The sequence below is a fragment of the Bos indicus genome, chromosome 2, assembly GCF_029378745.1.
Source record: "Bos indicus isolate NIAB-ARS_2022 breed Sahiwal x Tharparkar chromosome 2, NIAB-ARS_B.indTharparkar_mat_pri_1.0, whole genome shotgun sequence".
Lineage (NCBI taxonomy): Eukaryota > Metazoa > Chordata > Mammalia > Artiodactyla > Bovidae > Bos > Bos indicus.
In genome coordinates this window covers 112,595,511-112,623,298 of record NC_091761.1, presented here as the reverse complement: position 1 = coordinate 112,623,298, position 27,788 = coordinate 112,595,511, and the positions used below count along the sequence as shown (strand labels likewise).

Here is a 27,788-nt window from a genome sequence, read left to right as displayed (position 1 = left end):
TTCAACATTATCCTGTCGATGATTGTTCTTCAGCAAGTTGCAATTTTGGAGTTCTTGCAGCAGAAGATGAGTGCACATCGTTTTACTCTGCCATCTTGAAGACTGAAGATAGAGACAACAGAAATTCCTCTTGGATTAGTAGTGAGGTGATAGACTAAAGGGGACTGACTGCAAACTTTTTGGCCTTAGCACCAGGAAAGATGGAGTGGATGTCTTCTCGCTGGAGAAGACTGTAGGGATGCCAACTTAGGGGGAAAGATTAGCCATTCTGTTCTAGATGTGATTGAGACCCTTAGTAGATTTTCAAGTATCAGTATTGAGTTAGAGGGCTGGATATGGGAACCTGGTATTAAGTGGTTGGTGGGAGAGGGTGGCTCCCAACAGGATATGTAAATTTTGAGGTTGACTTAAAGCCAGGAGACCAGATGAGTTAACTTCACCTGAAAACTGAGTTTGGATAGATAAGAGGTTCTGACAAGAGTTGGAGGTTGTGGTGATGTGTAAGAATCAGTAAGCAGGCTGGCAAAATAGGAGCGAGTGGAATAGAAAGAAAAACAAGAGATGGTAGTGCTTGAAAGGCAAGGGAGGAATCTGTATCAATCTGAATAATTGGGCCTTTGAATTGCTACCAGAGTGGTCAAGTAAGATGAGAAGTGAGACTTTGTTAGAAATAGCAGTGTGGAAGGTCACTGGTGACCTTCTGTAGAGTAGTTTCTGTGAAATGGTGGAGTGTGTGTGTGTGCTAAATCGCTTCAGTTGTGTCCAGCTCTTTGCGAACCTATGGACTGTGGCCCATCAGGCTCCTCTGCCCAAGGGATTCTCTAGGCAAGAATACTGGAGTGTGTTGCTGTTTCCTTCTCCATGGAGTCTTCCCGACCCAGGGATCGAACCTGCATCTCTTACGTCTACTGCATTGGCAGGAGAGTTCTTTACCACTAGCTCCACCTGGGCTGGTGAAACGGTAGATATGAAAGCCTTATTAGAATGGATTCAAGATACAGTGGGCAAAATGTGACCTGGGGATAATAGATATAGAAGTCCTCTCCCTAGCTCTGTGATTGTGTTGTAAATGAAAAAAGGTTTTCTGATGGTGCTGGAGAAATATGTGGGATTGTGAGGATTTGTTTTTAAGGTGGGAAACTGAGGATATAAATTGCAGATGGAAATTACTTAGCACAGAGGAAAATTTTGATGATGCTGGAAAGGTAGATTGCTATAGGGAGGTCCATGAATAGGTGACTTGGGATGGACCTAGAGTAATACTTGTTAAACTTTGTTCTGTACAGGTATCACCTGGGGTGCTTGTTAAACTGCAGATACAGTTCCATTGGTCTGGGATGGGGCCTGAAATTCTGCATTTCTAAGTCCCTTGATGATGTCTGTTTCTGGTACCTGTGCTGTAATTTGAGTATAAGAACTTGGCACTTCAAGCACAAGAGCTAGCAGGTTATGTTGGTGTACAGTCATATAGGTTAGTGGATATGACGCTCTCTTCAGGTTGTTTCTGTTTTCTCAGTGGAACAGGAAGCAAGTCATTATCCTAGGGTTGAGGATGGAGGAGACAGCATAAAATCATCTAGGAAAGTAGAGTTAGACTAGAAAAGTAGAACCGTGGGATTGTATTAAGGGCCCACATATGGTTTGTGGTTATGAATTTAAATTGAGATGGATTGAATACGGTTGTATATATGTATGTCTGTAGTTACATTCAGCTTTGTGAGTGCCTGTGAGGGTAGGTGGGCAGTTGGGGTGTAGAATGGCAAGTATTTTGAAGTGGGGGAAAGAGACGAGTTATTTATGGGTGTATGCAACAGGGCTCAGAAATGACAGACCATGGAATCTAAACTGGGAAAGGTGGAAAATGAGAGAATACTAGGTTAAACAAAGAAAATGTGTGGATTTATTGTTGTTTTGTTTTTTAATTGCAGATCTCCTCATCTTTAATTTGCTAAGGAGCTCTGCAGATCTTCAGGAGAGGAAAATAGTGTTCATGTCCCCAATGTTTTTTCATCAAGGAACATATGAGCTTGTATCTACTAAATAAACTTAGGGAAAAGACGTCCTATATTTTTGGCTAAAACAAGTATTAACATCTGGAATTACGATTTTATTTAAAGTGGAGGGTTGTGCTGCAGATAAGGAAGGAGGGAGGTCTTAAAATGATATTTTAAAATTGCTTCTTTCAGCTCTAAAAACTATTTTAAATGTATTTTAAATTTAATTATTTCTGTTAAAATAGATTGTTAGCATCCTTGTAAGTCATAGAGATATGTAATCATAATCATAATAAAATATTTACTATGTGGACAAATCATAATCATATAATAAAATATTTACTATATGGACAAATACAGAAAGATTTTCAACCATTGGTTTTTTCTTTTTTTTTGTCTCTTTCTCTCTTTTGGATATTACAGATGACCATGGATGAAAAATATGTAAACAGCATTTGGGACCTTCTGAAAAATGCAATTCAAGAAATCCAGCGTAAGAATAACAGTGGTCTTAGTTTTGAGGAGCTCTATAGAAATGCATATACAATGGTTTTGCATAAACATGGAGAAAAGCTCTACACTGGACTAAGAGAAGTTGTTACCGAACATCTCATAAATAAGGTATCCAACTTTTAAAGGACTATTGCTAACTGTATTGAACCTAGAAGAATTATTTTTAAAGGTTCCAGGAAGCCTATAGAAATAATAGTAGCAATGTTGTAAAACCTCACTTAAAAACTTATATTCAGCTAAATTAGAATTTTTGATAATTAAGGGAAGGTGGAATTTGTGATCTTTGATAAGTATAATTTCAGAAATAAATTTAATATACATATGGTTGTTTATGAATAAGTTAATTATAGATTATCATTTTCTTTAAAATGCTTATCTGCCCATTTTAGTTTTGTCGTCTTTGTATATTTGAAAGTAAGATGACTACATTGTTTAAAAAATGATGTCTAAGACTTTTTACAAATGAAATTGGCCTTATTCATTTTAACTGAGTTTTATTACAACGAATAGGAATTTTTTAAGATAAATTAGTGTTGGAGTGTTAACATTATAAAATGGTTCTTTGGTTCCAAAAAGATGTATTTGTTTTTTTTTTAGAACAAATGTTTTTTATAAAGCAGACTCTTCCACTATAAGTATGTCCTGCTTTAAGATTGTCAGATAAGATGTAAAATACCACAGATAAATAAAAACGTCTCAGAGTTTTTGCGTGGTATTAGGGTATTTGTTTTTTAAATTTTGTTCTGAAAAAAAAATGGAAAAGTTGCATCAGTAGTACAATAATTTCTTTATATTGTAGATTTACCAGTTGTCAAGATTTTGCCACATTTTAGCCAATTTTCTATTGGTATTTGTTATTACTATTATTGGTATTATTATTATTGCCAGACAGAGAATTAGTTTTGGATCCGTTTACACTCAAATGCTTTGGAATATTTCTCCTAAGAACAAGGAAATTCTCTCACTTAACCAAAGAACAATATTTAAAACCAGGCAGCTTAACATGAACATAAAACTATTACCTAATATGATCCACATTCAGATTCACCGGTGTCCTTTGTGGCAGTGATGTCCTTTATCGCAGTATGTTTCCTGATCCAGGATCTTCATCCAGGATCACTCACTCAATTTCTCAGCCTGCTTTTGTCTTTGAGCACACTGACATTTTTGAGAGTATAGGTCAGTTGTTTTGTAGATTGTCCCTCGGTTTTTGGTTTGTCTGATTGTTTCCTCATGACTAGTTTCAGGTTGTGCGTTTTTGGCAGGAATTATACATAAGTGATGTTGTGTCCTCAGTGCAACACATCAGGAGGCACATGATGTCAGTTTATCCCATTATTGGTGATGTTAACTTTGATCACTTGGTGTCCGCCAGATTTCTCCACTGTGAAGGTACCTTTTTTCCCTTTGTAATTCATAAGTAATTTGTTCAGATATATTTTGAGACTGTGTAAATATCCTGTTCCCCAAGAAACTTTTCATGTGATGGTTTTAGCATCCATTGATGATTCTTGCATGAATCATTATTTCTACAATGGTTACAAAATAATCACTTTATATTTCTACTCTTCTGTAATTCTTTTCTCTTAAATGGAATTACATGAGCAGGTAGCTAGTGTCTCATGAAGCAAGGGGATTAAGTTCTTCATTCATTCAGTAGTTTTTTTTGTTGTTGTTGTTAAGTGCCTAACTGTACAACTTTCTAAGAAAATGTAGTAGATGCAAACAGATATGATGCTGTCCCTTTCCAGGTTTGTTTTTGTTTTTATTCTGATGTGAGAGATGATATACATATTTAGATAACAGTGTGTGGCATTACATAATTAAAGGGCAAATGAGTTGTATAGGCAATAAATGGCTTAGTTATTCAAATGAGGGAGATACTACCGTGGGCTGTAACATTTCATAGGAAAGGATGAAATTGAACTGAACCATGAAAAATTTCGAATATAAGTGAACGATGCAGCAGGTGTTTCCAGGATGTCAGATGTCTCATGATTATACAGAAATAAACTTGGTGGTAAGTAGAGTTGGATTGAGGTGTGTAACAATTCATGGGGATTAGTGGAGTGTAGTGTTGCAGAGTTGATTTGGGAATAGATTGGAGAAAAACTTGAATGCCAAGCTAAGGAATTTGAACTTTACAATGAAGGTTTATTGGAGGTTTTTAAGTGGATGATAATATGACAGAATATTTTAAGATTAAGATGAGAGTGATATAAAGTAGAATTGAGGGAATGTGTGTGCTAGAAACAGAGGAAGACCTGGAAAAAGCTAATTAAGATGATAGTCTAAAAATGTGATGTCAACAATTCTGAAATAAGATAAAATTTAGTTACTGGGAGAGAATTACGGTGCTACCAAAAGAATTATTGTGAACTTCGGTGGAAAACGGATTTAGAATGGGTAGAGGAGATGAAAAATTTTGCTTTAGGTTAATATTGGAAACTTTTATAGTTAGAAGTCAACTTAGAAACCATTTTACATGTGAGGAAATTTGTGTGAGAGATTATAATAAGGTGTCCAAGTAGAGATATGGTGGGTTTGGAGCTTGGCAGGAACTCAGAACTGGAGAGTGAGATCTGACATTTGGTAGCTTGCACTGAGGAATATGTGTTGGGAGTTCAAAAACGAAAATCCCAGAGCTGAGGGATGAATCTTCAAAAGCAAACTATGGTAAACAGGTGTGAGAAATGAAGACTAATTTAAGAATCTTGGCATCAAAAAAACAAAAGTAGAGTGGAAGAGGTTTGTTTAAAGCTGTAGAAGAGAAGTTTGGAGCAGCTGAAGTTTGGATATGAAGGGAATGTGAAATGGAACAGTGGAGAAGTAAAGGTAGAAGGGGAGCAGATTCTCACAGGGCATGATGATAATGATCCCAGCTAAGTCTTATTTAGCATTTACTATGTGCTAGGTCCACTTTTAGTGCTTTTGGATGTGTTCACTTAGTTAATGGTCACAACACAAGGAGCCAGATACTACTATTATTACCTCTGTTTAAAAATGAAGAAACCCAGGCACACAGTGTTGGTTATTTGTCCAGATACACGAAGTTAGGGACTTACCGGTAGCTCAGATTCTAAAGAATCCGCCTGCGATAGAGGAGACCCATGTTCGATCCCTGGATCAGGAAGATCCTCTGGAGAAGGGATTGGCAACCCACTCCAGTATTCTTGCCTGGAGAATTCCATGGAAAGAGGAGCCTGGCAGGCTACAGCCCATGGGTTTACTAAGAGTTGGACACAACTGAGCGACTAACATTTCACTTTCACAAAGTTAGTAAGTATCCTAGCTGAAAACAGTATTCAAGCAGTGTGGCTTCAGGCTGAATCCCTAACTTTTCTATAAATCTGCTCCTGAGGCATAATGAATGGATGAAGATGCTGAAATTGAGGGTGCATGTGGAGTTTCATGAATATTGCCTCAGTGTTTATAAAACTGTAGTCCTTTAAATTTTAGTTTTTGGTTTATTTATGGTTAAAATCAAGGAGTTGGCAGGAGTATCTTTGAGATGCTTTAGTTCTAAAACTACTGCAAATCTAATAATTAAGCAGTGTATCTTCTGAAAATGAGATGAAGAGGCTTGGAGTAGCTCCTGTGGGGAATATACTAAGGAATTGGCAAGTGAGGGAAAAGATATCTCTGTGGGAGTTGGCCTGAATGTATGATTTATCTTTCTTCCTTTTTTTTTTTTTTTCCTTTTTTTTAAGAAGTGCTTTGCAGCTTGGGCACAGATGCAGGGAAAAAACCTCTATATTTATGTGCTTTGATTCAAAAAGTGAGGAGAGGAGGGAAGGTCAGAGTGAGAGGTCAGTGTTAATGTGACAGATTTTTGGACTCTGAAACATGGTTAGGTGGAAATTGGAGTCATGTGAACAATAACTCTGTGGTAATTGTTAAGAGCTTCATATAGTCTCTTAAAGTGGTCCCATATCTAAGATTAACTGTTATTTCAAAATATAGCCAGTTCTCTACATTATATTCCAGAAAACATGTATTCAAGTTGATTATGCTAAAGAATTAAAAAGTGAATCTGCTGAACTTTTATTTCTCCTATAAGTATTAATGAAATAGCAGCAGCATCTGAAGATGTTCTTTAATTTTTTTTTTCTTTCACAAATACTCATTTGACCACGTTAAGCTAGTTAATTTCTGACTAGGAAATGTGCCAGTATCGGCATATCTGATGATTTCTTTGTTTCAGTTGAATTAAGTTTTTGAACCTCTGGTGATATCTGTGCTTTCATTTTTCTGTTTCCTGTTGATCTTATTTCATTTTTAGTTTGATTTTATAAGACACTTGAAAAAAATCATAGAAATACAGTACTGTCTACAGGGGACACTATTACCGAAGTCTTAACTGACAGAGCCATCATACAGTAGTGTAAAATGTTTGTCCTCTGATATAGGAAGTCCATTTGTTCTCCCAAATAGGACTTAGGGATGTTACTGATATAATGTGCAGAGAGAGAGTTTGCATGTAAATCAGTAGTGCCTGTTTCTACATTGCACCTTCTGCCTGGAAGGTAAGAGAATGGTTTAGGGTTCTGTGGTATCAAAGTTCATAGAAAGTCTCTACAGAGGACTTAGCTTTTCTTCTATACACTGCTAAGAACTCCGTAATAATAAATAATAATAGTTTAATAATAAATAATTTAGAAGTAGATGCAGTGAAAAAAAGTACTGGATAGAAAGTAGGGAGAATGAGGCATTAGACCTGATTCTACCACTAAATATTGAATCAAATTACTAAATTTTTCTGAACTTAAGATTATTAATGTATAAAATGATTGGAATTAGTTAGCCTGAATGAGCATTAAATTTATATAATGATTATGTACCTTGATAATTTTAGTTCCTTAGGAAAATGATAGTTTTTGAGTTTACTGTTGTCCTTTCATGTGCCATAATACATGTTTAGAATAAAAGTTTTTCCATTTTTAATTGTTTCTTAAGGTCAGGAGAAACTCTTTGGTTTTAATATAGAAAAAACTTTATTATCCTAATCTTGTTATGAATAACAAGTTTCTTAGATTTGCCTTAAGGTTAATTTCCTCCTTTTTCCCCAAATTTCTACTTTTTAGTAATAATAGTAAGATAGCCTCATAAGTGAGTTTATAAAAACTAATTTCTGTACTGTAAAAGTTAGTTCTTTTAGGAAAATAGCTGAACAGAAAAGATGTTGACTTTTCAACTCTACTAGAAAGTTTATTATTGCTAAAAGAAATATTTATTCCAGTGGTTTTCAAAGTCCTATCTTGTTCTTCAAATAATGTCTTACTTTGATGGAATCAGTGTGAGGAAGGCAGAGTAAGAGGAGCTTCATCCTCTTCACTTTTCATTCATTCAGAAAACTGCCTATTGAGGACCTGTTAATGCCAGGCACTGGGCTATGCATTTGTGTTAAATCAAAGGTCTCCATCTTTCTGAAACTTAGGTTACAGACTTATATACTTGAATCTGTGCCTTGTAATCCTGATGAGTTCTAAGCACTCTGTTTTTCAGGTAGGAAAAATGATGCTTCGAAGGAGAATAATTTCAATTTTTAAGTGACTTCCTGTTGATTTTGTGTGTGTGTGTGTGTGTAAATTCTCTTTGTAGAATAACATATGCTACTGCTTTTATTTTGCTGAAAATGATGTTTCTATGTAAACTACTTCCTCAGTTTATTAATGTTTCTCCTCATCTTTAGAGGGAGAATGGGAAGAACTGGAGTTTTAAATACTATGTTTATTCATAGGTAAATTTAAATGTTTATATAGTGGTACTAATTGAGAGAATGAAGTTGGTAATTTTATGGTAAGCTCTAGACTGTTTTGTAGGCCACTTACTTAAGTAGACTTAGCTTTTATAATAAAGTTCTTTTGGTGCTTTTCCTTTCTAGGGAAATATAAATGGATGTAGAAGCACCTTTTAAATAGCATTGTATGCACAAAATATATCGTAAATATAGTGATTGCTGTGAATTAAAAAGGACATTGATAGAAACACTAGGGAATAAGATTTTCATTAGCAAAGTTCAGAGGTCCCATAGATACTGAGTCTCTCCTGTGGCTTACCCACCAGAAAAGAATTAAGACACAGTGCCTATCAGCAGGAAACCTCACCTCCCAGTTTTAGTGAGGTAATCAGATTTGAAGGGGAATTATTTTGCCTGAAGAATTCAGGGCAAAGTAGAAAGAGGAGGTCATGTTTGATGAGCCTAAAGTATTATAGAAGATTCATCATGTTAAACATAGGCAAAAGATAATCTCAGTAAGGGAAATGGCATGAATAAATAAAAAGGTAGGTAGGTAGGAGCATAGTATGGTGGACCAGTATAAGTTTAAAGGGAACATAAAGGACTTCACTTGGATTTGTAGGAAATGAGAATGATAAAGTTAGCTGGCCTAACTTTGTAGGGGATTTGGCTTTTATTCTGTGGGTGCTAGGAGCTATTGGGTTTTAATCTTCAAAAAGCCTGAAGTGGAAAAGATGGAGTAAAATGTTTAAATAGAAGTTCCATTTTCAGTCCTTCATTGCTACTTATCTTTCATTCTCGTGCCATCTTGTCCTTTTTTCTAAATTTAAAGTTGTTGGAAGAAACTTAAGAACCCACTGAATGTTAGAGTCACTTAGGGTGACACTGACAGTCAGAAAGAAGAGGAAGGCTCTCAGCTAGGTGTACAAACCCTTAAGGAATAGGAGTGGAAAGAATGACTTGAATATAAATAGGATGATAGAGATTATTAAGGATAGGGATAGGGTGAGGAGTAGGGATTAATGGAGAATCAGAAAGACAGCAGTCACAATATGAGGCGGGTAGGAAATTGAGTAGTTTCTACTTTAAAAGGATTGAAAGAGAAATGCTGGGGAAGAGCGAAGTTTAGAGTGTTATTTAGTTAAGTTCACCCATGTTAAACACCAGCTATTCCTACTTAAATTGTGGAGTAGACTATAAATTCTGTGAGCTCAGTGCTCATAATCTTGATTGTATTTTCTAGTGATGTTCTTTTAATATTTATTAAGCTAGGGCCTGTTTCATTCATCTTTGTGTCTTCTGCTCTCCATATACTTGGCATCAATAATTGTCTATTGAAATGAATCTCTAAGAACACTAGTAGTCAAATGGAAGCCATTATGGTTTATATCTATGAACCGTATGAACCGCTGACATCTGTTTTGTCTTCTGTATATGAAGTAATACTTCTGCTTACCCAAGTTCGTTACTGAATCTTAACTACTATAAAGCAGTGTTTCACCATTTTAAAGTGCAGTTTAGTTTTGGGGCTGACTACCTTTGATTTCTTGAGTCAGGAGTCTGTCAGTTTGGTGGGAACTCTAGATTGTGTGATCTTGCAGAACTGTGTTTTTTCTCTTCATGATACCTAGGAGAGGGTAGTTGCTTTATTGCCATACTTTGTATATGTTTTACTATTTGTTTTGTCAGTGTCCCTGTTGTTCAGAGTTGAACTATGGCATTAATGCTATAATGTACTGGTGCTTTTAATGTATTTAATGTAATGTATTTAATGTATTTCTTAAACATTGGGAATGAAGTACTTGACAAATGATAATCATATTGTCCTGTGGTATACTGCTTTGTTCTTTGTTTTCCTTTCCATCCATTAGGTAAAAAGCTACCATTTTTCAGGGCATGACTTCATCCTTAAATCCTGGTTTTCCAAGTTGTGTTATTTTAAAGTTTTTAAGAAGAATGTTTTTGAAGTAAGAATGTATTTTTTTTTTTTTAATCCCAGATTTAGGTGTTTTTTTAAAATCTTCTTTAACATGTAGCAGATTTTCTTTATGAAACTATGAAAACCTGTTGTCCTAATAGGCATCATGTGCCCCTGCTTTGACTTCTTTAGTACTGTTCATTGAATTCTACTTTGTATTGAGGTCATATGAATGCTAATATTAAGCTCCTCCCTTCTACCCTCCTTTGTAGAGATTGTTAAGTGAGTGCATTTTATATTCCCCATGGTGCCTAACATCCTGCTTGCTTGTTGAAACTAATCTTTAAATATTAGAATTGTCAGCTCGGGGGAAAAAATTTTATGTATCCATTTAAATTAAGACCTTCATTTTGGACACTTTGTGAAATTCTTAAACTTAGTTAATAACTATGTATACATTAGTAAACTTACAGAAGAATCTTTTGACAGTGGTCAAAAAAACATTTCCCTGAAATGGCTGTCTTTAGTTTTGATGATACTGGTTTAAATCCTCTGATAAAGGTGGCCAACTTTTATCCTAAAAATAAGTGAAGATAATGAGAACAGTACTGTGAATCTAGAAGATATCAAAAGGGCAGTGGATTTTATTCCATTCAGGAATCTCTTGTCATTAGTGAATTCTTAAAGTATCTACAAAAGTAAAAATTAATTCTCCTAATCTTTAGTAGGACAAACCTACTAGACAGTGTATTGAAAAACACAGACATTACTCTGCTGCCAGAGGTCTATATAGTCAAGGCCATGGTCTTCCCTGTGGTCACATGTGGTTGTGAGAGCTGCACTGTAAAGAGGACAGAACGCCAAAGAATTGATGCCTTTGAACTGTGGTGCTGGAGAAGACTCCTGAAAAGTGCCTTGGACAGCAAGATCAAACCAGTCAGTTTTAAGGAAAATCAACCCTGAATACTTGTTGAAAGAACTGACACTAAAACTGAAGCTCCACTATTTTGGTCATCTGATGCAAGCAGCCGGCTCATTGGAAAAGTCCCTGATGCTGGAAAAGATTGAGGGCAGATGGAGAAGAGGGCATCAGAGGATGAGATGGCTGGAAGGCATCACCGACGCAATGGACATGAACTTGGGCAAACTCTGGGAGATGGTGAGGGATAGGGAGGCCTGGCATACTGCAGACTATGGGGTTGCAAAGAGTTGGACACGATTGGTCGACTAAACAAAGCAACCATTAGTAGAAGTTTGCTTTGAAATACAAGTCTTAAGCTTGTTATATGTATTTTTAATTAGCTATATCTATTCATCAGATTTAATGGAGGTTGGCTGCATTATGAACTCCTCAAAATATGAAGTAAAGTAATTCCTTCTAGTTATGGAGAGATTTTGTTCTTTAAAAGAAGAGAAAGAAAGCAGTAATCAAGTGGAAATGGAGAGTTGAGAATCAACAGTGTATAAAATATGTGAATGTATATGTATGTGTGTTTGTGTTTCAGAAAATTTTCTGAGCATGTTGTTAAAATGCAGATTATGATTCAGTGGGTCAAGCTTACAGATGATGAATGTGGTAATGAGGATATTGACCATGATTCTACCCTGTGCAGACGACACTCTCAGCAAGATTCCAATAATTTTATAAATAATGTAACACAAGTAATATTGTAATGGAAGCAAATGCTTATGTAGCATTTAATGTGGGCTAGGCACTGTTCTAAGTATTTTGTGCATGTTGACTCATTTTATCCACACAATAACTCCTTGAAATAAGTGCTGTTTTATAAAAACTGATACACAAATGAAGGCTTCGCTGGTAGTTCAGTTGGTAAAGGATCAACCTGCAATGCAGGAAACCTCAGTTTGATTCCTGGGTTGGGAAGATCCACTGGAGAAGGGATGGGCTATACACTGCAGTGTTCTTGGGCTTCCCTGGTGGCTTGGTAAAGAATCCGCCTGCAGTGTGGGAGACCTGGGTTTGATTCTTGGGTTGGAAGGATCTCTTGGAGAAGGGAACAGGTACCCATTCGAGTAGTCTGGCCTGGAGAATCCCACGGACAGAGGAGCCTGGCTGGCTACAGTCCATGGGGTCGCAAAGAGTCAAGCATGACTGAGTGACTAACACACACTATCATTTTCACACAAATGAAGTCTCAGGGTCACACATCTACCTGATGTCAGCTCTATGATTTGAATCAGGCAGATGGGCTTTTTAAAAAGCATCTGTATTCCTGTGTTGCCTTTATTTACCATGTAATCTTTTAGATCAAGAATCTTTGCATAAGGGGAAAAGCTGTGGAGCATTTTTTCAAAGGATGCATCAGATTAGGAGAGATATCTTCTACACTTTATGGCTTGGCTTCTGTTGAGATTCACTTATATATTAAGCCATGTTTATTGATAGGTTTATATCACATCACTTCATATTTTGAGATCTTCAGGAATTATTTTTTAATGACGTTTTTAGGAAATCCCTGCCTGCTTGCTTAGTTGTGTCTGACTGTGACCGTTTGGACTGTAGCCCACCAGGCTCCTCTGTCTATAGAATTCTCCAGGCAAGAATACTGGAGTGGGTTTCCATTTCCTTCTCCAGGGAATGTTCCCGACCCAGGGATCGAACCTGTGTATCCTGTGACTCCTGCGTTGCAGGCGAATTCTTCACCTACTGAGCCACCAGGGTAGTCCATTTTTAGGAAAAACAGGATTTATATAACTGGTAAAATCTGTAAAACGATAAGTTCCCAGATTATATACGCAGGGCTCTGAAAAATTCAAATGTTGTGAGAACTTAAATGCTATTTTTGATCATGGTAAATGTTTCATATTTTTGTAAATACTTGGTTTCATCAAGTGAAACAAGCAGTGTGCTTTGAAATTTAGAGTCAAGAAAAAGGTACTTAGCGCGTATCCAGTGGCTCTGTCAGTCTCAGGCACACCTTGTTTTATTGTGCTTTTGCTTTACTGCACTTAGCAGATGACAGCATTTTTTACAAATTGAAGGTTTATGGCAACCCTCTTCAGCGTGTTTCTGATGAACATTCCTGATGGGTGGGAAGAGGTCAAAATACCAATATTGACACAAGTTTGGAAGAGGTTAATTCCTTGGATTACTTTGAAGGGCTCACAAGTAACTTCAGATGTGGTGCAAGTAGCAGAAAAACTAGAATTACAATTGGAACCTTAAAGTGTGTTAGTGGTTCAGTTGTGTGCAACTCTTTGTGACCCCAAGGACTGTAACCTGCCAAGCTTCTTTGTCCATGGCGTTCTCCAGGCAAGAATACTGGAGTGGGTTGTCATTCCTTCTCCAGGGGAATCTTCCCGACCCAGGGATTGAACCCACGTCTCCTGCATCGCCAGCATCACAGGCAGATTCTTTACTGGCTGAGCTACCAGGGACGCCTATGGGTGGACAAAGAAAATGGTTTCTTAAGATGAAATGTACTTCTGGTACAGATACTGTGAAGGCTGTTGACATGACAACAAAGGATTTGTTACATAAACTTAGTTAATGAAGCAGGTTTGAAAGGACTGACTCCACTTCTTACTGTTGGTAAAATGCTGTGAAACAGCGTTGCATGCTACAGAGAAATCATTCCTGACAGGAAGAGTTTATTCACGTGACACACTTCATTGTCATCTTATTTGAAGAAATTGCCACAGCCATCCCAGCATTCACCAGTCACCCCTGATCAGTCAGCAGCCATCAACACCTTGGCAAGATCTTCACCAGCAACAAGATTATAACACCTTGAAGACTCAGATAATGTTAGCATTTATTTGCAACAAAGTATTTTTAAATTAAGATATGCATTGTTTATTATAGACATAATGCTATTGCCCACTTAATAGCCTACTGTATAATGTAAACATAAGTTTTATATGCAATAGGAAACCAAAAAATTCATGAGACTTGCTTTAACAAAAACTGTCTGTGTGACTTGTTTTGTTGGCAATGCTTAGTTTATTGCAGTGGTTTGGAATCAGAACCATGGTATCTTCAAGGTATGCCTATATTTTTAAAACAGTGGAAAACCCTACTTTTAAAATCACACAAAACTGGTATCAGTTCATTTCAGTTCAGTTCAGTCGCTCAGTCATGTCCGACTCTTTGCAACCCCATGAATCGCAGCACGTGGGGCCTCTCTGTCTATCACCAACTCCCGGAGTTCACTCAGACTCACGTCCATCGAGTCAGTGATGCCATCCAGCCATCTCATCCTCTGTCGTCCCCTTCTCCTCCTGCCCCCAGTCCCTCCCAGCATCAGAGTCCTTTCCAATGAGTCATCTCTTTGCATGAGGTAGCCAAAGTACTGGAGTTTTAGCTTTAGTATCATTCCTTCCAAAGAACACCCAGGGCTGATCTCCTTTAGGATGCAGTCCAAGGGACTCTCAAGAGTCTTCTCCATCACCACAGTTCAAAAGCATCAATTCTTCGGCGCTCACCTTTCTTCACAGTCCAACTCTCACATCCATACATGACCACTGGAAAAACCATAGCCTTGACTAGACGGACCTTTGTTGGCAAAGTAATGTCTCTGCTTTTGAATATGCTATCTAGGTTGGTCATAACTTTCCTTCCAAGGAGTAAGCGTCTTTTAATTTCATGGTTGCAGTCACCATCTGCAGTGATTTTGGAGCCCCCAAAAATAAATTCTGACACTGTTTCCCCATCTATTTCCCATGAAGTGATGGGACCAGATGCCATGATCTTCATTTTCTGAATGTTGAGCTTTAAGCCAACTTTTCCACTCTCCTCTTTCACTTTCATCAAGAGGCCTTTTAGCCTTTTCACTTTCTGCCATAAGGGTGGTGTCATCTGCATATCTGAGGTGATTGATGTTTCTCCCGGCAATCTTGATTCCAGCTTGTGCTTCTTCCAGCTCAGTGTTCCTCATGATGTACTCTACATAGAAGTTAAATAAGCAGGGTGACAATATACAGCCTTGACGTACTCCTTTTCCTATTTGGAACCAGTCTGTTGTTCCATGTCCAGTTCTAACTGTTGCTTCCTGACCTGCATATAGGTTTCTCAAGAGGCAGGTCAGGTGGTCTGGTATTCCCATCTCTTTCAGAATTTTCCACAGTTTATTGTGATCCACACAGTCAAAGGCTTCGGCATAGTCACTGGTATAAATGATATTAATTAGGGGAAACAGCCCACCCTGGAATGGTTCTAAGGCATTGCATGAGTGCCATTGATCTGATCAACCTGTCATATTACAGGAAGAGGAACTACAGAATGTATAGGTTAAGTAACTTGATCAAAGTCCTTGTAACTGCCCTGGGTAACTGTCTGCAAATACAAATTTGATTCTTTAGTTCCTGAGTGAACACTGAAATGCTACAGATTTCTAAGAAGTCACATGATAGTCTCTCTGTGGTATCCTTAAATGTTTTCTTTCTTTTTTTTTTTTTTTTTTTTAAGCACATGAACCATATTAGTCATGTACCTTTTGATGTTTTAATACATGGTGTATGTTTCAGTGGAAAATAATGTCAAATACAAATGTCCGTATTTTTCATAGGTTTATCTATATTGGAATTAAGTTTTGTCCTGAGTTTGAAGATTTTTTAAAGAAGAAAGTCCTTCTCAGTATTCCATATCATCATTAATTATATGGCTTAGTTCTCGTTTCAGTAAAGTTGAGAATTAAAATCTTAGTTATTACTTTTAGTTGATAAAATTTCTTGGTGTTACCTAGATATTAGGATGGGCTTGCTGGGATTTGCCCCAGGCATTTAAACTTTAGAGCATGAAAAAGTTTTAATTAATGATTAAGAATAAATATGTGTGTGTGTGTTAGAGGGTGGGGAGTTAATGTATAGATTATTAATAATCCTTCAACTCTCTAGCCATGAGCTGCTGGCCCAAGGGCAGCCTCCTTGTCCTTTGAGCTCCCACTCATGCTCCTACCTGCTGCCCTCTCCTGTCATTACCCTTTCCACCTTCTTCCCTTCGCCAGTAATTTGATTGATGTGAGAATGTATTTCTTACAACTTGGATGTCAGTTTATCATTGAACACAGTGAACTTACGTTATTATGGCATTGAAAAATAAAGGTTTTGTTTTGATTTACTAATCCACTTTAATCTTTGCTGAGGGTGTAATAAAAAGGACAGGGAAAGCTGTGTTCACAGAAATGGAGGATGTAGTATGTCCATTTGAATTATTGCAGAGGCCTCTGTAAAGGTTGGTGTACTCAAAATAATGATTCTTCATTGTTTGGCATTCAGGTTGCTTTTATGAATAATAATTGTGGCATCATAGCTTATACAATAAGGAAACAAGACCCAATTTGAGAACATAAACGTTGCAATTTAAAAAAATCAATATACAATAAAATTAGCCTTTTAATTTTTATGTACGATTCTGTGAATTTTAACCCATGTATCAGATCAGATCAGAAAAGTCGCTCAGTCGTGTCCGACTCTTTGCGACCCCATGAATTGCAGCACGCCAGGCCTCCCTGTCCATCACCAACTCCCGGAGTTCACCCACACTCACGTCCATCGAGTCAGTGATGCCATCCAGCCATCTCATCCTCTGTCGTTCCCTTCTCCTCTTGCCCCCAATCCCTCCCAGCATCAGAGTCTTTTCCAATGAGTCAACTCTTCGCATGAGGTGGCCAAAGTACTGGAGTTTCAGCTTTAGCATCATTCCTTCCAAAGAAATCCCAGGGCTGATCTTCAGAATGGACTGGTTGGATCTCCTTGCAGTCCAAGGGACTCTCAAGAGTCTTCTCCAACACCACAGTTCAAAAGCATCAATTCTTTGGCGCTCAGCCTTCTTCACAGTCCAACTCTCACATCCATACATGACCACAGGAAAAACCATAGCCTTGACTAGACGAACCTTTGTTGGCAAAGTAATGTCTCTGCTTTTCAATATGCTTTGTAGGTTGGTTATAACTTTCCTGCCAAGGAGTAAGCGTCTTTTAATTTCATGGCTGCAGTCACCATCTGTCGTGATTTTGGAGCCCAGGAAAATAAAGTCTGACACTGTTTCCACTGTTTCTCCATCTATTTCCCATGTATAGGTTTATGTAATTGCTATCACAGTCAGTATGGAATATCCTTCAGCCCCAGAAAATTTGTTTTTCCTTTGTTGTCACGTCCTTCTTCCACCGTTAATACTTGGCAACCACTGATCTGTCTGTGTAGTTTTGTTTTGTCAACAATGTTGTATAAATGGAATCATACAGACTAACTTCTTTCATTCACATAATTATTTTGCAATTGAACCAGTCTGTTGTGTGTATCAATAGTTTGTTCCTTGTTATTTCTGGGTGATACTCTTGTTATCAGTGTATCAGTTTGCTTATCCTTTTACTTATTTATTTATTGCAAGACATTTGGGTTGTATAGTTTCTTCTGGTTGTGAATAGAGTTGCTGTGAACATTTTTGTGCAAGTTTTTGTGTGGATACATGTTTTCCTTTCTCTAGGATAAATTCCCAGGAGTGGGATTGCTGGGTCTTGTGGTAAGTGTATATTTAACTTCGTAAGATAACTGCCTGACTGCTTGTGGGATTGTGCCATTTTGTATTCCCACTAGCGATGTATGAAAGTTAGCTATTCAGAATCTTTGCCAGCACTTGGTAATGTCAATATTGTAGCCATTGTAATGGATGTGTGTAGTGGTATCTCATCATGCTTTTAATTTGCCTTTCCTTCCTTCCTAATGTTGGTGAACATCTTTTCATGTGCCAGATTGCCTTTTTATATCTTACTTGGTTGAGTGTCTGTTCAAGTCTTTTCCCCATTTAAAAATTCTGTTTGCTTTCTTTATTGATTTATAAGAGTTTTGGGGTTTTTTGTTTTTATTTTTGGTACAAGTCATTTAATACTTCTTCCCTGTCAATAGTTTGTCTTTTTATTGTTTTAACAGTACTTGCAGAACAAAAGATTTCAATTTTGATGGAGCCCATTTTATCATTTTTGTCTTTTATAGCTCATGATTTTGGTGTTAGGTTGAAAACTGTTTAAATCTCAGATAATATTTTTTTCCTTACATTTCATTCTGCTATACCCTTTTTCTTTGAATTATTGTGCTTTGGAAATGATAAAGCAAGAAACTTGTCTCCTAAAGTAAAGGTTAATGTTGAATTTTAACAGTGGCTTAAGAAAATCAGGACTTAGAACCACATATAGGTATTATAACTATATAAAAACATTCATACTGAGGAACTTTTGCAAAGGGAAGGAACAAAAATAGCTGGTGTGGCTCTTTAAGTCATTGGTCCCTTAATCCTGGCTGTTATATCAGAATCACCTGGGTAGCTCTTTAAAAACAAGAATACCCAGATTCTCTTTCTCTTAGATTCTGTGTGGGCCCCCGACTTTGTGTGTGTGTCCCCGACTTTTTGTGTGTGTGTTAGTCCCTCAGTTGTATTCAACTCTGTGGCCCCATCAAACTGTGGCCAGCCAGGCTCTTCTGTGCATGGAGTTCTCCAGACAAGAATGCTGGAGAGGGTTGCTATTTCCTTCTTAAGGGGATATTCCTGACTCAGGTCTCCTGCATTGCAGGTGGATTCTTTACCATCTGAGCTACCAGAGAAGCTTTTTAAGATAGACTCTTATTTTTTATAGCAGTTTTTGATTCACAGCAAAATTGAGCAAAAGGTAATAGAGATTTCCTATATGTCCACTGACACATGTACAGTCTCCCTCACCACAAGCATCCCTGCCAGAGTGGTGCGAACAGTATTGAACTTACACTGACTTATCATTATCACCTACAGTCCATCATCTACATGATGTTTATTCTTGGTGGTGTTTATGCGTTTTGGCAACTGTATAATGAAATACCATTACAATAGCATACAGAATATTTTCACTGCCCTAAAAATCCTCTGTACTCGGCATATTCATTTTTCCTTTCACCCTAAGCCCTGGCAACCATTGATCTTTTTTACAGTCTCTTTAGTTTTGCCTTTTCCATAATGTCATGTGGTTGGAATCATATTGTATGTAGCCTTTTCAGATTGACTTCTTTCACGTTGTAGTATGTACTTAAGGTTCCTCTGCATCTTTTTTTTTCATGGGCTTGATAGCTCATTTCTTTCTAGTGCTGAGTGATATTCCATTGTCTGGATGTACTGCGGTTTATTTATTCACCTACTGAAGGGCATTTTCTTTGCTTCCAGGTTTTGGCAGTTAAAGTAAAGCTCCTATAAACATTATGTCGACATACGTTGTCAACTCCTTTGGTGTTTATTCTGGAAAGCATAATTTTCTGGATCACATAGTAAGAGTATGTCTAGTTTTGTAAGAAACTGCCACTGTCTTCCCAAGTGGCTGTATCATTTTGTATCCCTCCCAGCAGTGATTGAGTGTTCGTTCCTATTGCTCTGCATCCTCACCAAATTTGTCGTTGTCCTTGTTTTGGATTTTGGCCATTCTAATAGATGTGTGGTGGCATCCCATTATTTTAATTCAGACGTTGAACATCTTTTTATATGCGTATTTGCTATCTGAATATCTTTTTGGTGAGGTGTCCAGGTCTAGCCAGTTTTAAAAGTTGGATTGTTTATTTTCTTATTACTGAGTTTTAGAAATTATTTGTGTATTTTGATTAACAGTCCTTTATCAAGTGTATTGAAATTAAAAGATGCTTACTCCTTGGAAGGAAAGTTATGACCAACCTCAGTTCAGTTCAGTTGCTCAGTCACGTCCAACTCTTAGCAGCCCCATGAATCACAGCACGCCAGGCCTCCCTGTCCATCACCAACTCCCGGAGTTCACTCAGACTCATGTGCATCAAGTCAGTGATGCCGTCCAACCATCTCATCCTTTGACGTCCCCTTCTCCTCCTGCCCCCAGTCCCTCCCAGCTTTCCAGTGAGTCAACTCTTCGTATGAGGTGGCCAAAGTACTGGAGTTTCAGCTTTAGCATCATTTCTTCCAAAGAAATCCCAGGGCTGCTCTCCTTCAGAATGGAACTGGTTGGATCTCCTTGCAGGCGAAGGGACTCTCAGGAGTCTTCTCCAACACCACAGTTCAAAAGAATCAGTTCTTCGGCACTCAGCCTTCTTCACAGTCCAACTCTCACATCCATACATGACCACTGGAAAAACTATAGCCTTGACTAGACGGACCTTTGTTGGCAAAGTAATGTCTCTGCTTTTGAATATGCTGTCTAGGTTGGTCATAATTTTCCTTCCAAGGAGTAAGTGTCTTTTAATTTCATGGCTGCAGTCACCATCTGCAGTGATTTTGGAGCCCAGAAAAATAAAGTCTGACACTGTTTCCACTGTTTCCCCATCTATTGACCAACCTAGATAGCATATTAAAAAGCAGAGACATTACTTTGCCAACAAAGATCTGTCTAGTCAAGGCTATGGTTTTTTCCAGTGGTCGTGTATGGCTGTGAGAGTTGGACTATAAAGAAAGCTGAGTGCCGAAGAATTGATGCTTTTGAACTGTGGTGTTGGAGAAGACTCTTGAGAGTCCCTTGGACTGCAAGGAGATCCAACCAGTCCATTCTAAAGGAGATCAGTCCTGGGTGTTCTTTGAAAGGAATGATGCTAAAGCTGAAACTCCAATACTTTGGCCACCTCATGCGAAGAGCTGACTCATTTGAAAAGATCCTGATGCTGGGAAAGATTGAAGGCAGGAGGAGAAGGGGGTGACAGAGGATGAGATGGTTGGATGGCATCACCGACTCAATGAACATGGGTTTGGCTGGACTCCGGAAGTTGGTGATGGACAGGGAGGCCTGATGTGCTTCGGTTCACGGGGTTGCAAAGAGTAGGACTTGACTGAGTGACTGAATTGAATCGAATCAGGTGTATGTGTCTTTTGTAAATATTTTCTTCCAGTCTGTCTTATCTTTTCATTTTCTTGATTGAAATCTCTTAGTCTCTATGGGATTCTGTCTCTTTGCCAGGCTTATGATTTATTGTTTTAAATTACTGTGTCTTGCTTTCTCCTTTGCAAGGCTAGATGCTTTGCAAAGTCATCAGTTTTCAGCTACTACTTTAGGCTCTTGTCACAGCTGGTGCATCATCCTGCTCTCAGCTTCCATGATCTTATTAAACTTGTTCATCATCTCATTCTTCACATTACAGCTTTTCATCTGCATAATGTTCATATAGATTTTTTAAGTAATGGATCGGGTCACAATATGATTGGTAGGACCCTTTGGTTCTGGTACCACCTTTATTTCAGGGTTCTTCTTCCCCTTTGCCTTTGCTAGTGCAAAAACTAACTATGGTTTTGGTAGGGTGTGAGATTGATAATGTTACATATCCCCCACTTTCTGTTTTAAACTTTCTGTATTGTTATGTTAATAATTTGTAAGATAAAGGTTAAATCTTTTGTCACTTTATGTGTATTTTGCTTTATATGCCAGCTTAGTCTTGAAAAAGCCTGTTTTGATCTTCATAAACATTAAATTTTCATCTCCTTCTACCATTTTATTGTAAGTTTGGACAAATAATCTTTCACTTTTCATGTATCAGTACAAAGATCCTTTTCGGAAACAGTTTTAAAGGAACAATTTCTTGATCATAGAGTGATCTGAATAAGAGATGATTGCAGCAAGTATATTTAAGGGCATTTATCTTTCATCTTTTAGTCATCTCTGTGTGTGATCATTCAAAAATAAGTATTAACAAAATTAACTCTTAATAGCAACTTCCTTTCTGCTAAGTAGAATTCACTATTACTGATTTGTCAGGATAATTTTTTGAAGTATAATGCAAATAAAGTAGTGTTATTATTTCTGACACACTGTGCTAGTTGGTTACATTTTAATATTGTTGAAAGGCAGTATCTTATACTTGCTGATAATATTTTTAGTGTATAAATTAGTGGTTTTAGAAAACATGCCTTATTTTATAACTTTTAATAGGTAAATTTTTCATTTATTCAGCAAATATACCAAACATGTTTTTGCATTCCAAAATCAGAATGACTTTATAAATAGAGTTAACATATAACTTGATTTTATAAGAAAGGGAATATTTTCACTTAAATCCTTTCAAATGATTAATTTCTAGATTTTCCAGTGTTTAGAATGTCTAATACAGTTTCTCTAGTATTGTCATGATTTTAATTTAATTGCTACTCAGAGTTTAGAGGGTCAGTGAAAGAATATGAAGCTTGATGAAGAATTTTGTAAATAGGTACATTTTCAGCTTGCTGGGTTTTTTAATTTGTTTAGCATATGGGAGCTTGCATATGATGTGTGGTAGACTTAATTACTTGAAATATGATGTTTTACCACTTTGCATGAAAATGTTTAACATAGTACTGTCAACTGACATGGGTGTTTATCACTTTTAATATTGTCAACATATTTATAGAGTAATCTCTTAGTGATATATTTAAAGTCAAGTAGCTGAGTCTTGTGAACAAGAGTATATAATGAAATTTTGAATTATGTGGTATAGACTAGTGGTTTTCATATTGTGTGTTTGGTAGAAGAGATTAATTGTCCCACCAGTAAAAATCTCCCACTATTTTTCCTCTACATGTAAGAAAAAATAAATTACAGTTTTCTCAGATTCAGCTTTCTCTCCCATGTATTCAGAATAACGTGTGTGTGTTTTAATCTTTGGCACTTAAAATCACTTTATTCTAGTTCTAATACACAATGACATTTGATTTACATGTGTTTATAATTTGGGTTTTAGGTGTCAGAAAGTTCTGTGCCTTCAGATTCTTCCAGCCTGAAAAAGTTAAACCATTGCTGTAGATTATCTGTGGTGAAGAATGTTTAGAGATTAAAAAAAAAAAATATGTCTCTTTAGGCTGGAGTTACTGAGAGTTGAGGTGGACCGTGGAAGATTGGTTGGATTTGAAAAACTGGCATTAATAGTCCCAAAGTGTCATAGGAACTTAGAGGACAGATGCAGTACTTCATGACGAAGCCAAAACCAGAGTCTAGATTCTGTTTCCTAGTCAAAGAATTTTTCCATTGAACTGATAACATAGCAGGAAGAAGTAATGGGCAGTAACCTGTTACTGGAGAAGGTGTGAATATACTTGTGGATTGTGGAAAAAAATTCCTGAATTCTTATCAGAATTGCCTTTAAAGGGTATTTCAGACTGGAAGGAACTTTATGCAAAGGCGGAAATGGTGAAAGAACATACCTTGTTGGAGGTGAATCATGGTATTGGAGGGTGGGTATGAAATAAAGGGTCTTTTATATGCCAGGCACTGTTGTAGATGTGGGAGGTACACACGGAGAAGAGAAAATCCCTGCTGCAATGGAGCAATAGTAAAGAAATAAATATGTAATATACTGGTAATTAGTGACAAATACTGTGAGGAAAAATAAAGTGCAGGGTGAAGAAGTAGAGGTATTGTTATTAAAATAGGATAGTCAGGAAAGACCTTTTTGTGGAGGTTAAACTTCAGTAGAAGAAAAGGAGGGGAGTGAGCTGTGTGAACTAAGCAGAGGAGATGGCAGAGCACATTTGCAGTATGCAGCTTTGTGGTAGCTGGAGTACATTAAGTTAATGTATTTTATGCTTGTTGAGTGTTTGCTGAGTGTTAGGCACTGTCTTATGTGTATTTCAAGTGGTAATTCAGTCCTTAAAACAGTCCTATAAAATGGATACTGTTTTAGATATGAGGCAGCTGAAGCACGGAGATGAAATAATTTACCCAAGGTTGCACTCCTAATCAACTGGGATTCAAGCCCAGGTAGTTTGACTCCAAAGTCAGTATTATTGACCATTTTTCAAAGATGGGGGAGGGGTAGTGTAGTAGAAGGTTTAACTGGAGCGATAGAGCCTGGGACCAGTTCTGTGGCACCTTTGTAGTTCTTTTGTAAGTCTTTAGGATTTTATGCTGACAAGTTACATCATTGGAGGGTTGAGAAATGCCCAGGAGATTGCTTTATGATTCTGGAGGTCAAGAGACCTGTCTGGACTGTACAAAACATGTTTTGTTAGTTATCTGTATATAGGTTATATTATAGCTTAAAATATTTCTACTGGTCTGTAACATGTTTCTTTGATTTAAAATCGAAGATTTCACTTCATTATTTTGTTGAACAGATAATGTGCACGTATACATATGAGTGTGCGTTAGGTGTATAAACAAACTGTAATGAACCCTTCTGTTAATAGGTGCGAGAAGATGTACTAAATTCATTGAATAACAACTTTCTTCAAACGCTAAATCAAGCTTGGAATGATCATCAGACAGCTATGGTGATGATTAGAGACATACTAATGTATATGGTAAGTAGAGCTTTGTTGTTTTTAAGTTAAGCATTTCAAAACACATTGTCTTTATTTCTGTCACATTTAGTTAGATTGTGCAACTCGGTGTGGGAAACTTTTCTTCTTTTTTTTAATACCATTTATGTCATAAGGGCCAACTTTAGCTTATATAAATAAAATCTTAGTTCGTATACTTAAGGATTAGAAAGGAAAAGATGTAATCAAGCACTTACGCTTCAATATGGGAAATACTGAAAAGCCCATCTCTGAGTAAGGGGAGTTGAGTGACAACATGAGAGATGAAAGCTAAATATTCTCTTGCAGATTTTTAAACCCTAATGTCCTTATGTTTTCAGTTACCGTATTAATGCAACTTTTTTTGTAATAACTGTACTCTTAATAGTTGCCATCTGTCTCTCCCAGTGGTATGTGTGTGTGCTCAGTTGTGTCCTACCCTTTGTGACCCCATGGACTGTAGCCCTCCCAGGCTCCTCTGTCCATGGAATTGCCCAGGCAAGAATATTAGAGTGAGTTGCCATTTTCTCCTCTAGGGATGTGTGTGTATATGTGTACATGTGTACACACACACACACACACACACACACACACACACACACACACACACATATGTGTATATATATTCTTCAGATATGTATTCCCTTTTTCACGTATAACTTTTTTGTTTTTATCATTCAAAAAAAAATACCTTGTTGATCAGAACAATTAGGAAAACATTGACTTGAGCTAGACTGTTTAATAGCTTTCAAGGAGATTAAAAACTGTCAGGTTTTTTTTTTTAATACAATTATTAAAGATTCGTCAAGCTTAATTATTGTGTCTGCAGAGTCACCAAGCCCAATAACTTGTTTCTTCAGTGTTTGTGCTTGGGAATTGAACTTATGTTTGGGAATTGTACTTAATGATTTTCTTCTAAGATTTTACTCTCTGCTTTGGAATTTTTATTTTCAGTTTCTTTAGTTTTTGATTATTAGTTGTAATGGTGAGAGTGTATCCTAGTTTCTTTACTTGGTAGAATGAGGCAGTCTTTGAAAAGAATTTCCAGTGAGATCAAAGAACTATAAAGTTTTTTGTTCTGCTGAGTGAATTCAATCAGTCCTATTACCCCAGGATTTGTGATGCTGGGAAAGATTGAATGCGGGAGGAGAAGGGGTGGCAGAGGATGAGGTGGTTGGATGGCATCACTGATGCTATGGACGTGAGTTTGAGTAAGCTCTGGGGGTTGGTGATGGACAGGGAGGCCTGGAGTGCTGCAGTCCATGGGGTCACAAAGAGTGGGGACATGACTGAGTGACTGAACTGAACTGATTGGCAAGAGCATCAAAGAGGGGCTACTTCATTTTTCAGGGTTTTGGGAAAAGGTTTAGCAGATTATTTAGCCTTTCTGAGCCTCATTTTCCTTTTCACAATAGTGATCGCAGTGTAGACATTTTGAGGTAAATGAGGTAGCCTGTGAAAACATATTATAATGTTTAGGATTTAAATGTGAAATGACTTCGCTTACTACTGTCTTTTTTAAGTTCCAGTTTGTTGAGTCTTTGAGTTTCAACACAGACACTGAGATAGAAAATCACTTGTGATTTTATAGTCCATTGCTCTATTGATGAGTATTTTGAAATAATATATACTTACTCTTTATACTCTGTGATTTTTTAGAATTTCTATTTTATTTCAGCACACACACCACATTTTTTGTTGGTGGGGGCACAAAAGAAATCTCACACTTTGAATCCTAGCTGTTACGTGACTGTAGTCAGGGAGCTAATTATGATAATCAGGGAACTAATTATTATTCCTTAGCTTCATTTATAAAATGAAAATAATATTGTACTCATGGGTAGAGTAGCCGTGAGGCTTAAAGGAGCCCTTCATGTGAAGCATTTATATGGCCTGGACTGCAGTATTGTGTTCAGTAAAAATTGGTAGTAATATTTCCCTTCATCTTTTCATCGAATCCATCTAGTAGTGTAACAGCCCTGGATAAACCCAGCCACTTGCCTTCCCTGGGCTTCTGCTGGTAGAAACCCCACTTGGGAAACCTCATACTATGTGTCCATTTTCGTGAACGTCCTCTATCAACCTTCCACACTGCCCAGAAGTCTCTAGTCAGCTCATTCTACCATTTTGAAACAATTCTTTCTCTTCAAGCCTCCTGCTATCCTGCTGGTCCCCTTACTCTTAATAAACAATCTCATCTGCCTTTTAGAGAAAGAGAAAGCATCAGGTAGAAGCTGTATTCATCTCTTGCCTCTGAGTCTGCAAGTTTCCCTCTATTTTCTCCCCCTTCTCAGAATAGTATCCCACTAAATTTTCTCTTGGACCCCCTCCACTGCCACCCAGGATCTCCCATTGCTATTCACAGCTAAATGTCTCATAGGAAGTGTTGACACTTGCTTCTCTCTTTTCTCATCGGTTTGAATCCGCCTGCAAGGTAGGAGACCCAGATTTGATCCCTGAGTCGAAAAGATCCCCTGGAACAAGAAATGGCAAACCACTCCAGTATTCTTCCCTGGGAAATCCCATGCACAGGGGAGCCTAGTGGGCAAGTCCATGAGGTCGCAAGAGTCAGATACGACTTAGCGACTAAACCACCACCATTCATTTTGAGTATGTTTCAGTCACGCTTCTACCTCAGCTCTTCTGTTCTGTCTTGCTCCTACTAGGATCACCATGTTTGCACATCTCTGAAAACAAAGCGCACTGCTAATCCTCACTTGCCTTGATTTCCCAGCAGCATTGGCACGCTTGAGTACTATTATTCTGGCATGGTTGAGTGCTTAATTTCTGTCATCAAGTACTCCCTTGGTATACCTCTGGCCTTTCTGACTGTTTCTTCTCAGTCACTCTTCTCTCTCTTCTTGCCCCTTAAAATAGAGCCTTTCTTGGGGCTTACCCTAGGCTTCCCTCTCCTGGTACATGGTTTTTACTTACCTTGACTCTCTGTAGTGCCTTTGTGTAAATGATTCTCACCTTATCTCTCCAGTCTCATGCTCTGAGATTCAGACTCATAAATTCATTGATCTAGCTAGTGGCTCCCTTCACTGTCTAGAGATAGTTCAAACTTGGCATTTCCAAGTGAGCTCATAATCAGTGTTATTCCATTTGGTCATGACAGGAACCTGGGAATTATTTTGTCAGTTTCTTCTCCCTTTTTTCCCACATCATATATTTCTAGAATGTGTAATTTCTCTATTTTCATATCTGCCACTCAAGACCAGAGCACTTTGATTTCTCAGTAGCTAGTCATAGAACATTAACCATGCTCTCCTCTCTTCTTTTTCACATGGTTCCTAGAATTATTACTTTAAAGTGCATGATTCTCTCTTATCCTTCTCTCTCATCTTGGAATTTTCATACCTGTGTTGTCGGGAAGTGTTTGCAGAATGTTTCCTCTCTTTTGTCATGTGTTTCTTCTTATCCTTTAAG

General features: G+C 37.5%; 1 protein-coding gene across 3 annotated transcripts in view; it reads left to right on the top strand.

Annotated features, from left to right (window-relative positions):
- CUL3 (cullin 3) overlaps positions 1-27,788 on the top strand; it is a 113,785-nt gene that overhangs the window by 35,663 nt on the left and 50,334 nt on the right. For 2 of the 3 annotated variants that reach the window (XM_070773164.1, XM_019977746.2), the window contains exons 2-3: positions 2,418-2,615; positions 24,249-24,362. In XM_070773164.1, coding sequence (XP_070629265.1) covers positions 2,418-2,615; positions 24,249-24,362 — 312 coding nt within the window. Of the gene's footprint in view, positions 1-2,417; positions 2,616-3,748; positions 3,900-24,248; positions 24,363-27,788 lie in introns of those variants that run through there. The other variant, XM_070773172.1, reaches the window with a different exon arrangement.